This window comes from Bipolaris sorokiniana (genome assembly GCF_000338995.1).
Source record: "Bipolaris sorokiniana ND90Pr unplaced genomic scaffold COCSAscaffold_17, whole genome shotgun sequence".
In the NCBI taxonomy this organism is placed as follows: domain Eukaryota; kingdom Fungi; phylum Ascomycota; class Dothideomycetes; order Pleosporales; family Pleosporaceae; genus Bipolaris; species Bipolaris sorokiniana.
In genome coordinates this window covers 817,665-831,381 of record NW_006911911.1, presented here as the reverse complement: position 1 = coordinate 831,381, position 13,717 = coordinate 817,665, and the positions used below count along the sequence as shown (strand labels likewise).

The window sequence follows — 13,717 nt, the reverse complement described above, 5'->3', positions numbered from 1 at the left end:
CCGGAATCAGGTACATCCGCACCCGTCTGCTCTCGCTCACCTTGCCCAAAGATAGTAAATCCCGCACCGTCGTCGTTCCCAAGACGTTTGAGCTTGAAACAACATTCACGAGCAAATCTAAGTAATTCATCGGCATGCGTGGGCGGCAACCATGGGGGTGGCGCCGAAGCGCCACAGACGGAATCAGTGAACCTATCCTTTTGTCCACATGATTGCGCGTTATTCTCCACCGTGGCTGAGCGGTTAATGACTGACGACGACGACTATCCCAGCTTTGTGTTGAAGCATCCGGCGTCTGCCGCAACGTCGAGCGAGGTGTAGGTCGAGATGCTTTTCGGTCCGGTTATGCACGTGACGACTAGTCCCAAAACGGTAGGCCCGTGAAAGCGCGTCTGCAGACCGTCGCGTCTCCCGCGTCACCCCTCCACGTCCGACATCCACGGCCCAAAATGTCCAAAGCCGAGTCGTCAAAGGCCGCTGCCAGCAACACTGTCAAGCCCAACCCCAATGCCGCTGGGGGAGCAAACTACGAGCTGCCATGGTAATTGACCATCCCAATTGCTTGTCCTGGCCATACACACTGACGCTTTGTTCAGGGTAGAAAAGTACCGTCCCGTCTACCTCGACGATGTTGTCGGCAACACCGAGACCATTGAGCGCCTCAAGATCATTGCCAAAGACGGCAACATGCCACACATGATCATATCCGGCATGCCAGGTATCGGAAAAACAACGTCCATCCTCTGTCTCGCCCGCCAACTCCTCGGCGACGCCTACAAGGAAGCCGTCCTGGAGCTCAACGCCTCAGATGAGCGCGGCATCGACGTCGTCCGCAACCGCATCAAGGGTTTCGCCCAGAAAAAAGTCACACTCCCCCCGGGTAGACAAAAGCTCGTCATCCTCGACGAGGCGGACAGCATGACAAGCGGCGCACAGCAAGCCCTCCGACGCACCATGGAAATCTACAGTGCAACCACCCGCTTCGCCTTCGCCTGCAACCAATCCAACAAGATCATTGAGCCCCTCCAATCCCGCTGCGCCATCCTCCGCTACGCCCGCCTCACCGATGCCCAGGTCGTCCGCCGCATCATGCAGATCTGCGAGGCTGAAGACGTCAAATACTCGGACGACGGTATTGCCGCACTCGTCTTTTCCGCAGAGGGAGATATGCGTCAGGCAATCAATAATCTGCAATCGACTTTTGCTGGCTTTGGCTTCGTCAACGGCGACAATGTCTTCAAGGTCGTGGATAGCCCGCATCCCATCAAGGTGCAATCGATGATCAAGGCGTGCCACGAGCAGCGTGTTGATGATGCGTTGGCGGCGCTGAAGGAACTTTGGGATTTGGGGTATTCATGCCATGATATTATTAGTACCATGTTTAAGGTTACCAAGACGATTGATACGTTGAGTGAGCATGCGAAGCTGGAGTTTATCAAGGTGCGTAATTTTCCGACTGTGATTCATGTTCGGAAGGAGGGATATGCTAACGGTAAATAGGAAATCGGCTTCACACACATGCGCATCCTCGAGGGTGTACAAACGCTCTTGCAACTTTCTGGCTGCGTTGCCCGTCTGTGTAAGATTAATATGCAGCCTCAATTATTTGCCCTGCCTACAAAATGAAAACGAAATGATAAAATTTTGTAGCAATGTTTATTCGACATTTAGCATGGCGTTTGGCGTGGACATGACGAGCTATATGATAGGGTAGCATTCAACGGAATATCAACAGTCTATGATCTTCATATAGTGTCTTCAAGTGTGAGCATCACGTTTAACAAGCCAATGAATTCACTGCAACATTGCATTTTCATTCCACATTGCTATCGTTAGATATATTTCCCTTAAAAAGAAACGCTTCTCATCCCTCCAGACCCTGCCTAACTAAACATACGTGCATAGTATGCTCAACTAGGACCTTGGCGCAGGTGTAGGAAACGGTTGAGGAAAGGGAAACGACTGCGACGACGTCAACGGAACAAAAGAATTCGTGTGCGTTGCGTTTGCAGGACCCGAAGACGTAAGATTGGCTGTAACTGGTTTCTGGCCCGTAGCAATATCGAAGTGGTTAATGGTACGGTTGAAATATGCTAGAGCTGCGACGGCTATAAGGAAACAGCAAGGTTAGCATCTTTCTCTCAAGTCTCTGTACGATGGATTATAAAAGGGGGAAGGAGAACTTACGTTGGTAATAAGGAATCTCGTGCCCGGACTCGTAAATACGGGCGAAGCTAAAATTGCCGTATTGACGGACCTCACCATACTCTGTACCATCGACAGTCATGGGCTCGTATCCCGCAGCGCGGAACTGCTGGCTATGCGTGTATTCCAGTGCCAGACTAATTGCTTGGCCGCCGAACCAGTTGCCTACAAAAAAAATCATACGTCAGCATATCCATCCTCACTCCCAAGTGAAGGGAAGAAAAAGTGAAGATGAAGAGATAGAAAACTTACAGATGTAGTCAGCATCCCCGTACGCCAAACTAACCCGCACATCGTGATTAAGCAAATACTCCAAATCGAGCCTATAGTTCGGAAACACCCAATCCCCACTATTCTGGAAAGCATAGAAAATGCCAGTATTCGACTGGGTATAATTCACCGTCACGCCGAGTGCCTCCTGCACCGTTGCATCGTTCAGGTAAGATATAAAGTTATCGGGCGGTGTAGGATCATTGGTCGGGTGACGGATATCGTACGTGCCGCGGCCGCTATAGTAGTAGTATGGCCCTTCAACATTATCGCGACACATGTTTGCTGCTTCGCTACAAACTGCCTTGACACTGGGCAGCAAATCTGCGGTTGTGATGCGCGCGGCGGGGTCGAAGTAAGTCCCGTTTCCCCCGGCTGCGATACGGCAGAGACCAATCTGGTAGCGGCAGCCGCCAAACATGTTGTTTGCGAACTTGGCGTACGAGTAGACGGTGTCGTTGTAGGCTTTGATGCCATAGGTGTTGTTGACGGCAAATTCCGGGTACCAGTCTTCTTGGACCTCTGCGTCGATGATGGCGTTGATGAGGCTCAGGCTGTTAAAGTTGACCTCATAGCCTGGCATGCTTCCGTTTTGGATCTTTTGGTTTTGATCGTAAAAGTAGCGGTAGAAGGTGGGGCCGTAGTGGCCACCGTAGGATTCGGTGGCGAGATTGAATTCTCGTGATGCGTTCACAGGACCGATTTTGGCGTCGAACTTTGGAATGGTGGCGAAGAGTGCTTGCAAAACGTGCTGTACGCAGTGTGTGGTTAGCTGGATAGTGCGGTGAGAAAAGGACGTGTTCAAAAAGACCTACCCATACTCCTACTGCTGCAAGATCAGTAGTATCAATCGTGCCCCGGTTCAATGGATCCAAAATTGGCCAGACCCCAGAAGAATCAGAGTCAGTAACGTTGGGAATGAAATCTCCTGGATACGCGCTGAAAGCGCCTACGCCCTCTGCCTGGTAGCTGAAGCCTGTTCCGACTGGCTGCGAAATGTACAGCATGTTAGAGATATTATTCCAGCTGTATGGGTTATACACAGCTGTGATGTTGTCATCAATCATGCAAGGTCCGTTTTCCTGGAAAAGCCCAATAAGTGAATCGGATCCAGGACCGCCATTCAACCACAGAGTGACCGGGTCGGAAGCAGGATCTCTACGGGATTCAAAGAACCAGAAGAAAATGTGGACCTGCGTAGTTGTTAGTGGGAAAGAAGGTATGGAGGCCAACACCAAAGTAGTTGGTAACATACATTAGGTGCGAGGTCCACATATCCAGCATAACTCTCTACGCCAGGTGTTGTTTCGCAGATACCAGGGTTCTTATATCGGATCGTGACATTGTTGGGCGCAGTAGCAGTCTTGTAACCCTGGTCATCCCTGGGCAACAAGACGTGCTCACTACGCTTTTCCCAAGCACCATTCGACACGGCAGCAGCGTGTGATGCGAGCGACGAGAGTGCCAATAGCGACGTGGCTATCGGCTTTGTAAACATTGTGTCTGAAGAACTGGACAGCAACAATAGGGAAATTAGGACGCACCGTGGTGTATTTAAGCTCCTTTGGAAGCAAGGCTTGTCAGGCTTGTCCTACCCTTGGCGCATCCTCCCGTCTTCCTGCATGTGCATGAACCTATGAACTACTTTGACCTTGATCCGAGAGTTCCCATAGGAGGTCCGGTCCTACGATAAAGGGAGGTGGTTCGTCCCTACCTCAATAGGTCTAGCCAGCGATGCAATACCCTAGCAATAAGCTTACATTCACGCATGTCAACACGGACAAACATATCTCTTTCATTGCGAGTGACAAAGTTTGTTGCCGGCTGATAAGAGTGAACTGCATTAGGTAGAGAGATAGAGAAGCTGGTTGGGCAATGGCGGCAGCGCTAGGACTCGTATGACGGAGTATGCAGACCCGAATGAGCGTTATGCTTTCGGTCTTTATGCGGCAAAATTTTGTTGTACATGTGTATAAATACATAAGCAGGGATTATCCGGATATCCCGTCAGTAAGAACAAAGTTAAACGGCCTGGAAGGTCATGAGATGTAATAAGATATAGCCGGTGCACATCCGCGTTATTTATCTGAATCTCTGCCGTTGAGGCGGTGACAAGGTAGTGCGATTGTGGGCAAGCTTGTGTGGGGGAAAGGAATTACAAGATAGAAAAACATGCGGCGAAACATTTCACGGGTAGAGGTACTGCTCGGGCCAGCCGGTATGAGCTCTGTAAGCTACATAACATCAGATAGCTTAGTTTGTTTACCACACTTTGAGTTGAATTGATAGCTGTCCAAGGAAGGCCAGATTGGATTGAATTGGATTGATAATCCAGATTGACTCGAATTACAATCCGCATTAATTTTTGAAAAATCCACAAAAGAGAACACAAAACAAAAAAAGCAGAGTCATTAGTCTCTATCCATGCAGCAGGGCCAAGCTATGCTTGATAGTCCCTATTGATAACATCACGTGAGCCTTTTCCGACATCAGACCAAGTCCGCAAACATTCGTTCTATGCAAATATTGTGGTGGAGCAACCAGGAAATATGCTAATAGAAGGCCCGAAAGGTTTTCAGACGTGAATTTAATGTAAGGTATATTAGGGGAGGAAAATCAACAACCATAGAACTAGCAGCCAACTAACAAATCTAAATACCCTTCAGACTTGGAAAAATACACTCATTTTCATGCATCGAGCACGCGCGCAGATGGAGGTAAAAAAATGCCCCAAGGCAATATAGTTCGCGTTATGCTTTTAGCTAAACAGTGCGTAGTAATCTTAGTAATGTGAGCTTATATTTACACTATTAAGCTAGCTATGCGTAATCTTATTCAGGCGTTCTGCTTTCGCTTGCTATAATTAATTCACGTTAAGGTATTAAATATTGTAACTGTTCCTATAATTCGACGTGCGATATAGCTCGCAGCAGTATTTGGTAATCACGGTAGAGAACCTCCCCTACAGCCTATATAAAATCAGGCACTGAGTAGGTTAACGTAGGTTGTTAATTGCTTAGGTTTAGTTAGTTTAGGGAAAGACGATAACGTGGATACCTGTTAAATGTATCTAGTGAAAATCTTAGAAGTTATTGCAGACTAGTGGCGTATGTAGATCTTGTGTGTAATTCAATTGGCAGGCGAATAAGCTCTTCCTACTGTCACAGCCTATATAGACACGTATGTTCAACATATAATCAAAGAAGATAATTACGTCTACTAGTAACAACTAACATAGATATCATCCTTTGCTAGACTAACAAGCAAGTACGATCATTTATCGACGGGGTCAACAGAATCTTTAGCAAGTAGACTTTCGTCCTTTCTATCATTGGCTAGATAGATCCTGCGCGGGTAACTTCTCCGAGAGTATCTTATGTTTTCACGCTAGCTTCTCTACACCTACGTTGCTGCAATTTTAGTTTGATAGGAAAGCAGAGACACTGTCTGCGCGACTCGAAAGGACAGATGCCTATATCAGTACACAAAGGAAGAAAGCTGCTAGCCCACTAGCACCAGGAGCCTTATTTATTGTACAAGGTGGTGTCGCCACCAGCGGGGCCTGTGCTGTGTGCTCACGGAGCAAATCTTAGGATAAGGGTGGCTTCTTGGAATACAGGCGGGACTGAAACAGAGGCCCTTTTAATAGGGGACATGTCTTGACTCTATCGCAATCCTGAGGGCCTGATATCGAGGCCGACCAGGCAACTGTCCATTTCGCTATGACCACAGGCCGCCTGGAGAGTCTCTCGTACCAACAACTATCTAGCTAAGCAACACTAAGCCAAGCAATACCAAGGGCATAAAGCCTACACACTAACACTACTCTTACGACAACACCCTACGAATCCTCGTACTGAAAGCAAGACATGCTTCACCCGCTAAAGATAGAACAGTGAACACTTGGAGGAAGGACTTGAAGAGGGCTTGCAGCCTCTGAACTACCTACGAGAATTTGCTGAGACTAACGTATAGGAATAGATTGAGCGAGCATGAAATGAGTGGGCTATCGGGAGTTTCAGATTCCATTGTAGGTACTAGAATTATATAACCTAGCAGGAAGTTCCCTTGGTGTTAATGCTGGGCGTGAGGAAACTTATCTAGTCATTGACTCACGGTTCTGGTTGTCCTTTCGATTGCGCCGCCTCTGTTTAGACTGTAACATTAGACTGGCATGTTGTAAACCAACTTCAGGGTGACGCGCTCCAGCTTGCTTGAAGGCCGCCTATAAAGCCGGTTAGATCTTGAATCCTAGCAAATGCTGGGCTGCTCACGTTTAGCATTGAGAAGTGCAAGCAGACTCCCTCCATGACCATCCAGCTCCTCTACAACTGGACCGACTAGTATCTGCACATCCACTATTCGCTGGTAAATTACAGCACCCTGCATTAACCGTTGCAGCCGTCATGGCAGTTAAGAGTATAAAACCAAGCCACTGTCGAAGCATCTTAGGAATTATTATTGAGGTAAACGAATTCTGTTGGTATGGTTTTCGTTGGTAGATATTGGGTGAGGGTACTGAGGTGTTTCTAGACGGGCTAGAGCTTGAAATACATAGATAGGTCACCTCTTTCTCACTAGGCTCGGAACCTCGTGGACATTGTAGGGCCGACTAATTAGATGCAAATTAACTAAGTAAGCGCGGATACCCTTCTTAGTTTAGTATAGCCACGTCATTCAGCTTATAGATACCTAGTAGGCGGAAAACTACAGAAACCCGCTACTATTACGGATTGTGCAAATGTCTATTATAAATGTTAAAAAGAATTGCCCTCTAAGCTACGAGAGCTTAGAGCAGGTCTATAAGCCTCAACTAAGCTCTGCTCTAGCGGCGACTAAGATGCCCATCGTGAATCAAGTCTACCTTGAAGCCCCGAGCTTGGAAGGGGGATTGGCATGAGTTTGCCCTCTTGAGTGTGACATGTTGCAGACACCAATAAGCGGGTAACTGTAAGAATTTAGCTCTCGTATCTCTGGGATACCCTAAAGCCTAATTTCTAGGAAACACTGTTCTGTCTATCGTTAACTGCAAGACGACTAGCATACCTATACAACCAAATGAGAAATAAGCCTCTTAGGCCCCGGTAAGCGCAAGTTCCACATTCCTATGAAGCAGTCCAAAGGTGAGCTCCCGCTGTTCTAGGGGATAGAGAGGAACGCCTAGGGCCTGCGTGTTTCTGATGAAGCAGCGACGGAGAACTGGCTGAGCGAGAGCTTACGGCAGCTCGGTGCTATCACGGTATATTACGTAAGACACATACCTAGGCGGCTTAGACTTAGGCCTCAGACCGCAATTATTTGGGCAGCGAGCGGAATCAGTTCCTGTGCTACATGGCACAGGTTTTGTAATATGGGGACACTAAAACGATGATCAGGCTCTTCTTCGGATCGCTTGTTACAGAAAAATATTACGCTGTTCTTAACAATTACGACTCTATATAGTATAGCTCTTACTATCTACCCCGGCCTGTATCGTCCCCTTGCTCACGAACCCACATACATCAATTCTGCCAGATACCACAGTACTCAATTGACCCACACCTACCTCAACCTCTTATTAACTAGCAGTTGTCATTTGAAGGGCAGGATTAGGGCTAGGTTAGCAAATAGGTAGAGGTGCGAGTTGGTGGGTGCAAGTTAGGGTGCAAGCTTGGCGGATTAGTATGTAGTTAGGTGGGTGGCCACTAGCAAATCCCCGCTGTTGTATGTTTTTGTTTCTGTCGACTTTTTTTGCGTAAGTTTACGTGGCAAGGTCTTAGCATCTTATAGAAGAATCTCTTCATGAAGGTGCATGTTCCACGTACAAGTAGTCCAGACCAACAAACATGCCAATGGAGCATAAACTCCCTCAGCTCTCAAGCCGTTATTCTCATAAACCACTTGATTCGTATAGACTTGACCTAGCTAACTCACATATCCCCCAACCCACTACTCTCCAACCAAACCACCCCCCTCATACTCCCCATGCCCATATCCCCCACACCCACGGTACTACTCCGCACATCCTGCGCCACGACCACTGCATCCGCAAAGCTCAGATTATCCGTCTCACAGTTCAGAATCTCCACATCACCAGTGTCACTCTTACCCTTTTCAGGCCTTGCCTTGATCCTTGGCCGAATCTCTACATTGGGTAAGAGCGTGTTTCCCGGTCTGAGTGGTATGAGTACAATCGGCCACTCGTGCTCTTGGTCTTCGGTGGCGGTGAAATGGGCACGGCGCTGGCCGGCAACGAGCCATACCTCTGGGTTTGCGTCGATTGTGTAGACAAATTCGATGGGATCGGTGGGATCGTTTAGGTTGGCGGCGGAGACGAGGCTGGAGGGTGAGGCCCAGCGGCGGGTGTGTGAAATGCGGAGAGTGGCCATGAGGGGTTGGCCGACGGTTGCGATGGGAGATTGGAAGGTCGTAGAGGGTGAGTTTAGGGTGAGAGAGGCGGTGTGTAAGATGTGTGTTTGCGGTATAGATACTGTTATTACCATGCGCCGCGGTGGGTTTGGCGACGGTGGAGCTGTAGGGCGTTGTGTGGTGTGTGGTGATGCATCTGTCTCTAGATGGACGACTCTGTGTTTCTGTAGCCATAGATTAGTATTTGCAGAGCAGTAAATTCTCTTAGAGGTACTTACTCCATGCCACTTTTGCAGCCACGTCTGTGTATCATCACGGATGACAAGAGGTAAGCTCTCAAGACAGTCAGCCCATCCCATATCCTCGAAAACTCCAAGGTCAATCCTTTCCAACAACGCTGTCTTTTCATATTGCTGAGGCAGAATGCTCTGCTCAATGCGATTGACAAAAGTATCAGTCAAGAGACGAGACAAGCGATGAACTGGACTGTTCTCGACGGCCTCCGCAAACAACTTTCGCATACGATCCAGCACATCCTCGTTAAGACAACGGTACTCGACAGATAACGATAGACTACCAGTAGTGCTTATCCGGCTTCTTCGTTTCTGTGCGGCGTCCACGGTATTCTTGACGACTTTGTACGTGACCGCCACTGGCTGTTTCGGGAACACATGTAGTGGTTCCTTTGGTTGTCTCGGTGCATGAACATCAAACTCATCCGATCCTTCCAAGGAAACAGCCAGAAGTTCCAGTGGAATATGATTTGCAGTCTTGATGTTGAATTTCGAGAACAGTGACTTGTTCTTGAAATGGTCATGTACATTGACGTCCAACGGCAGCTCAACAGGGATCACAAAGGACGAAGTGTACTGGAACTGGCCGTTTTCGGTGAAATAGTCGGCGTCGATCTTGACAGTAAGATCCTGGAGAATCGTTTCCATATCGTAAGGTACTTTCAAGGTGGCTGCGGAGCCGGCTGCCATTTCTCCGATTGCAATGACACCAGGAGGTTGCTTGTTGTCCTCAAGTTCAATATCACCAGCTTCTATGCTTGCATCTGCCGTACGTAGCCGCAGTCCTGCAGAAGCAGACTTCAGTCGGATCTCTGCACGCTTTATTGCGTTCCAACCGCTCGAGAACTCGACTTCGATATGACGCGGCTTGTCGATGTGGATCAAATGCGAAAGATAGATGCGAGCTTGGAAAGCCTCAGTGCGCGGAAAACATAGAATCCTAGCTTTCTTGGCTGCTCTGAGCGAGTGTGCAGATACAGATGTGATGATGCCAAGAGGTGTCGTTGCTTCGGTCTTCTGGAAAGGCTCGTGCACAAAGACGATGCGCTTTGCTTCCAAGACGATCCTATCCACCATGTATGGCCCGATGGTATTCACCTGGAACATATTAGCCTTCCCCATGAAGCAACGTTGGAAAACTTACGTTGCAACCAATCCACATGCGGTTCAAACCCTTCTTCAGCTGTATTGTACCAGTCTCTTCGAGCCATACGTCCTTAGCCTGATTGGAGACGGAACTGACTAGTCTGATCTTGGCTGCGCGAATCTCAATCTCATCCTCAAGGAGATGCCTGAATTGAAGGCGTAGCTGGAACCCATCTTTGTCCTCGTAATGTCTCACATAAGGCTCAACAGAAATGTCGCTAAAATACTTGGCCATCTGGACAGTAACATCGTAGGGCAACTGTTGTGAATAGCCAACGATCTCGTGAAGTACATCGGTGGTATCCACGTTGTCATCGTTGAGCCATTCGTGAGAGTCGCCTGTTGCATCGATTCGTTTTGACGAGCTCTTGGAAGCCATTCGACTCGCCGATGACTTGGACAACAAATCTAACACTGTCCGCACGTATTCGTCTTTGCGATTGAGCTTCTTGAGACAGTGCGCATGCATCTTAAGCATGGTAGCTTCGACAGTATTCCACCTGCTTGTTGCGAAATACGAGGCCATACGTCCAAAATATGTTGCTGCCGCTGCAAAATCACCCAGCTCGCTATATCCAGGTAAGAATGAGGTATTCACAGCTTCAGGCAGCAGCAGACTTACAACTTGAGAGCAGCTAAATCGCCGAGCACTGTCTCTGTTGATTTGGCCTGGCCTGCAGCCATGTAGTGCTTCACAATGAGGTCACTGAGTGTCTAAACCAAGGTCAGTACTGGTGATAATCATTACATGAGATCACATACCTCGTAAAATTGTCGAAATTGCCCAAGAGACGACATTGCTGTAAGTAGCGCGACAGCAGATATACCGATACGTGCTTTTTCAAGCTCAGAATCTGGTTTGGTGTTGGAAGCCTCCCTTTCTGCCGCACGTTCCGCCTCCTCTTCTTCGTCCAGACTGACGTCCGTCAGCTCTTCCTTCGCAGTCAGAGAGGTAACAATAGCATTCCACCCGATATTCCAGCCCAGAGCCTTGCCCGCATGCTCGAGCAACCGTCGTTGAATTGCAAGAAGTTGTGCTCTTGTGCCAGCCAGTTCCTGCAGGCCGTTCCTTGCAGAAATAGTCGTGGCCGATTGCCCTGTAGCTGGCCGATCGTGATACTGTCCATTCTCAAAAACCACCTGGGCATTCGGCGCAGTTTGGGAATATGGCATATCGGGAGTAGATCGCCCCTGATTCAGCGAAGAAGAACGGGAAGGAAGCTTGGGATCAGAGCTCTTGCTCTTTGAGTCCTTACTGCGACCGCTAAAGGAGCGGCCCTTGCTTGTAGAGCCAGCGGGTGCATCTCTAGTGGGCCTGTCGGATGGAAGAGAAGTAGTGGATGTCTCGCGTATTACCTGACCCAAAGCGGCGAACGTCCATGAGCGAACAATGTTTTCAACTAGATGATTCTCAAATGTAATCTCGTGTGCCTTTGCTCTGGCAGTGGGCATTAGTACAAACAAAGCAATTGATCTTTCAGAACATACCCATTGATCAAATCATCTCGCAACAGTCTTCCAGCGAATGTTATGAAATTTAGCGCACGCGTACAAAGGTCCGCAAGCGAGAAAAGATCTTCTGAATCCTGGGATTGACCACCTGATTTCATACCGATGGCGCTGTCATCAGTCGACTGCTGAACTACGCCAGCTTTGGACCGGGTCTGTGGCTTAGTTGCAAGATCTGAACGTGCAGATATTGAATTACCGAGCCTAAGGAGCAAGGACATTTGGCGGGCGAAGATGTACACTCTAAAATCAAAGACAGAGATATTATTCGCAAGGATGAGACCACGATAATCCTTTCTCAAGGCACTGATCGGGCTGTCGTCATGGACAGCCAATTGAGAACTGTTCGAATCAGCATCATTTTTCCCCTCTTGCATTGCAATTTCTGCTGCTTTCTGGTAAATGTCGTCGGAATAGCCAAGGAGAACGCTTCCTTGTGCCTGTTCGCTCGTCTGGTCACGAATTACACTGTCCAGACCAATCGAGAGCTCATCGTACACTAGCAAAGCATCTTCCACCAGCCCTACACTCTCAAAGCCTCTCGCAAGGCCCTCCTTGAGGATGAAGAAAGTGTTAAAGTTCCAGCCAGGAAAGGAACGCTGAGCGTCATTCTTCCGAATGTCTTCTTCGTATTGGCTCACACGCAGATCGAATGAAAGAAGAATGAGCACCTTGAATCTAGATATGACATCTTGCCAAGCTCGTTCTTGCTCTTGAGGGCTTTCGCTAATTGCGGGAGAGCTGGCAGGTGCTGCAGGTGGAAGCATATGCGGCGGGACTCTTTCTTTGGGCACTCGTATCTGAGCGACCCGGTCTGGTGCTGACTTGGATGAAACATTGAAGTCGGCACGTAGCTTTTCGAGCAATGTGGTCGTCCCGCGAGTCCATCTTGAAGCTGCTCCAGACTTTTCTTTCTCACCCGTCGACGCACTGGCAGATCCACGGGGCTGGCTCGCTGCTGGCGTGTTAGGCACTACGACGTGCAGGATTAACCATTCATAAGCATCGTGGTTTTCCTGGTTGGTTGCCGTGCTACTCTGAGAAGGCGGCGTGTGATCCTTGACCCATTCGCGTACTAATTTACGTGCAGTGGATTTGTACGTATCAGAGTCATCGCATCTCAACAGATAGATTCTGAGATACGGTGTTTGGCGCAAACCGGGAATCTGATGACGTCTCTCTTTTTCTTTGTTAGGGGCCCTGAAGATCTCTTTTGTGGTTCTTTTGGGCGTACCTTGTCCATGTGCTACAGCTGATGATGCTGCACCCGCAGCTTGTGCAGACTCTGGGCTAGGCACAAGGTCGACATGCAGCGAGTCTATAGACCTCAATGGCCGTGTGGGAGCCTTCCAATGCAAGTTGCGAAGAGGAAGGCGTGTAACCAAGTCTTCTTGTATCAATCCAAAGACCCCAGACGGGTCATGGTACTCGACTGTAAAGAGTAAGCGGTGCTACGATGAAAGCGACCAGGGTGTGTGCGCACCCGTCACTTTTGAGCTTGAGAGCCCATCCATCACCGTAGGCTCGACTGGGGTTTGCCTAGAAGCATCCTCTGCGGCACCCAGGGCTGGCGTATCATTTCCAGCCACACTCATGAAACACGCACGCGACCGAAATACGAAGGACAATTAACGGATTACTGTGCGGAATGAAGCTTGCTGGATTCTGCGGGAATCGATGCCGTTGCGAAATGAGGGCTGCAGCTTGGATGGCTTCACCGCTAGCGCGGGCTAGCTTGTCGCAAGTCTAGCTCCTGACATAGCCCCACAATATCACGTGCAGCGACCTTCACCGGCGGACGCTGTCTGTCTAAGCCACCTCCAACTGACCGATTAGTGACAAGCATTCAACGTTGTCGCTTCCTGGCCCCGCACTGAATTCGAGCCTGATTTGCTCAGCCTTAAGCGATGCATCGTGACGCTGTTCATGAGGCGCTCTGCATGCCG

The 13,717-nt window shown here is 48.9% G+C and overlaps 3 protein-coding genes across 3 annotated transcripts; 1 reads left to right on the top strand and 2 right to left on the bottom strand.

Annotated features, from left to right (window-relative positions):
- The first annotated feature begins 430 nt into the window (after window positions 1–430).
- Window positions 431–1,802, top strand: COCSADRAFT_41279 (uncharacterized protein). The gene is made up of 3 exons (XM_007706706.1): window positions 431–541; window positions 597–1,440; window positions 1,501–1,802. Exons 1-3 carry the CDS (start codon window positions 450–452, stop codon window positions 1,624–1,626), a joined length of 1,062 nt encoding a protein of 353 aa, XP_007704896.1. The 5' UTR covers window positions 431–449; the 3' UTR covers window positions 1,627–1,802.
- Window positions 1,803–1,914: 112 nt separating this feature from the next.
- COCSADRAFT_153188 (uncharacterized protein) lies at window positions 1,915–3,973 on the bottom strand (the record flags this gene model as incomplete). The annotated part of the gene is made up of 5 exons (XM_007706949.1): window positions 1,915–2,108; window positions 2,188–2,370; window positions 2,458–3,226; window positions 3,291–3,668; window positions 3,731–3,973. 5 exons carry the CDS (start codon window positions 3,971–3,973, stop codon window positions 1,915–1,917), a joined length of 1,767 nt encoding a protein of 588 aa, XP_007705139.1.
- A 4,365-nt stretch (window positions 3,974–8,338) lies between these two features.
- COCSADRAFT_41278 (uncharacterized protein) lies at window positions 8,339–13,447 on the bottom strand. The gene is made up of 8 exons (XM_007706705.1): window positions 13,255–13,447; window positions 13,006–13,203; window positions 11,751–12,951; window positions 11,025–11,700; window positions 10,885–10,976; window positions 10,261–10,831; window positions 9,102–10,214; window positions 8,339–9,047 (listed from the first exon to the last, which is right to left on the bottom strand). The coding sequence occupies exons 1-8, from the start codon at window positions 13,364–13,366 to the stop codon at window positions 8,385–8,387; spliced, it is 4,626 nt and encodes a 1,541-aa protein (XP_007704895.1). The 5' UTR covers window positions 13,367–13,447; the 3' UTR covers window positions 8,339–8,384.
- Between the last annotated feature and the right edge of the window lie 270 nt (window positions 13,448–13,717).

Coding starts and splice junctions, on each gene's coding strand:
- COCSADRAFT_41279 (XM_007706706.1), top strand. CDS start 450: ATGTCCAAAGCCGAGTCGTCAAAGGCCGCTGCCAGCAACACTGTCAAG. Junction 542..596: donor GCAAACTACGAGCTGCCATG/GTAATTGACCAT, acceptor CGCTTTGTTCAG/GGTAGAAAAGTACCGTCCCG. Junction 1,441..1,500: donor CGAAGCTGGAGTTTATCAAG/GTGCGTAATTTT, acceptor AACGGTAAATAG/GAAATCGGCTTCACACACAT.
- COCSADRAFT_41278 (XM_007706705.1), bottom strand. CDS start 13,366: ATGAGTGTGGCTGGAAATGATACGCCAGCCCTGGGTGCCGCAGAGGAT. Junction 13,204..13,254: donor CTCAAGCTCAAAAGTGACGG/GTGCGCACACAC, acceptor TACTCTTTACAG/TCGAGTACCATGACCCGTCT. Junction 10,832..10,884: donor GATTTAGCTGCTCTCAAGTT/GTAAGTCTGCTG, acceptor ACCTGGATATAG/CGAGCTGGGTGATTTTGCAG.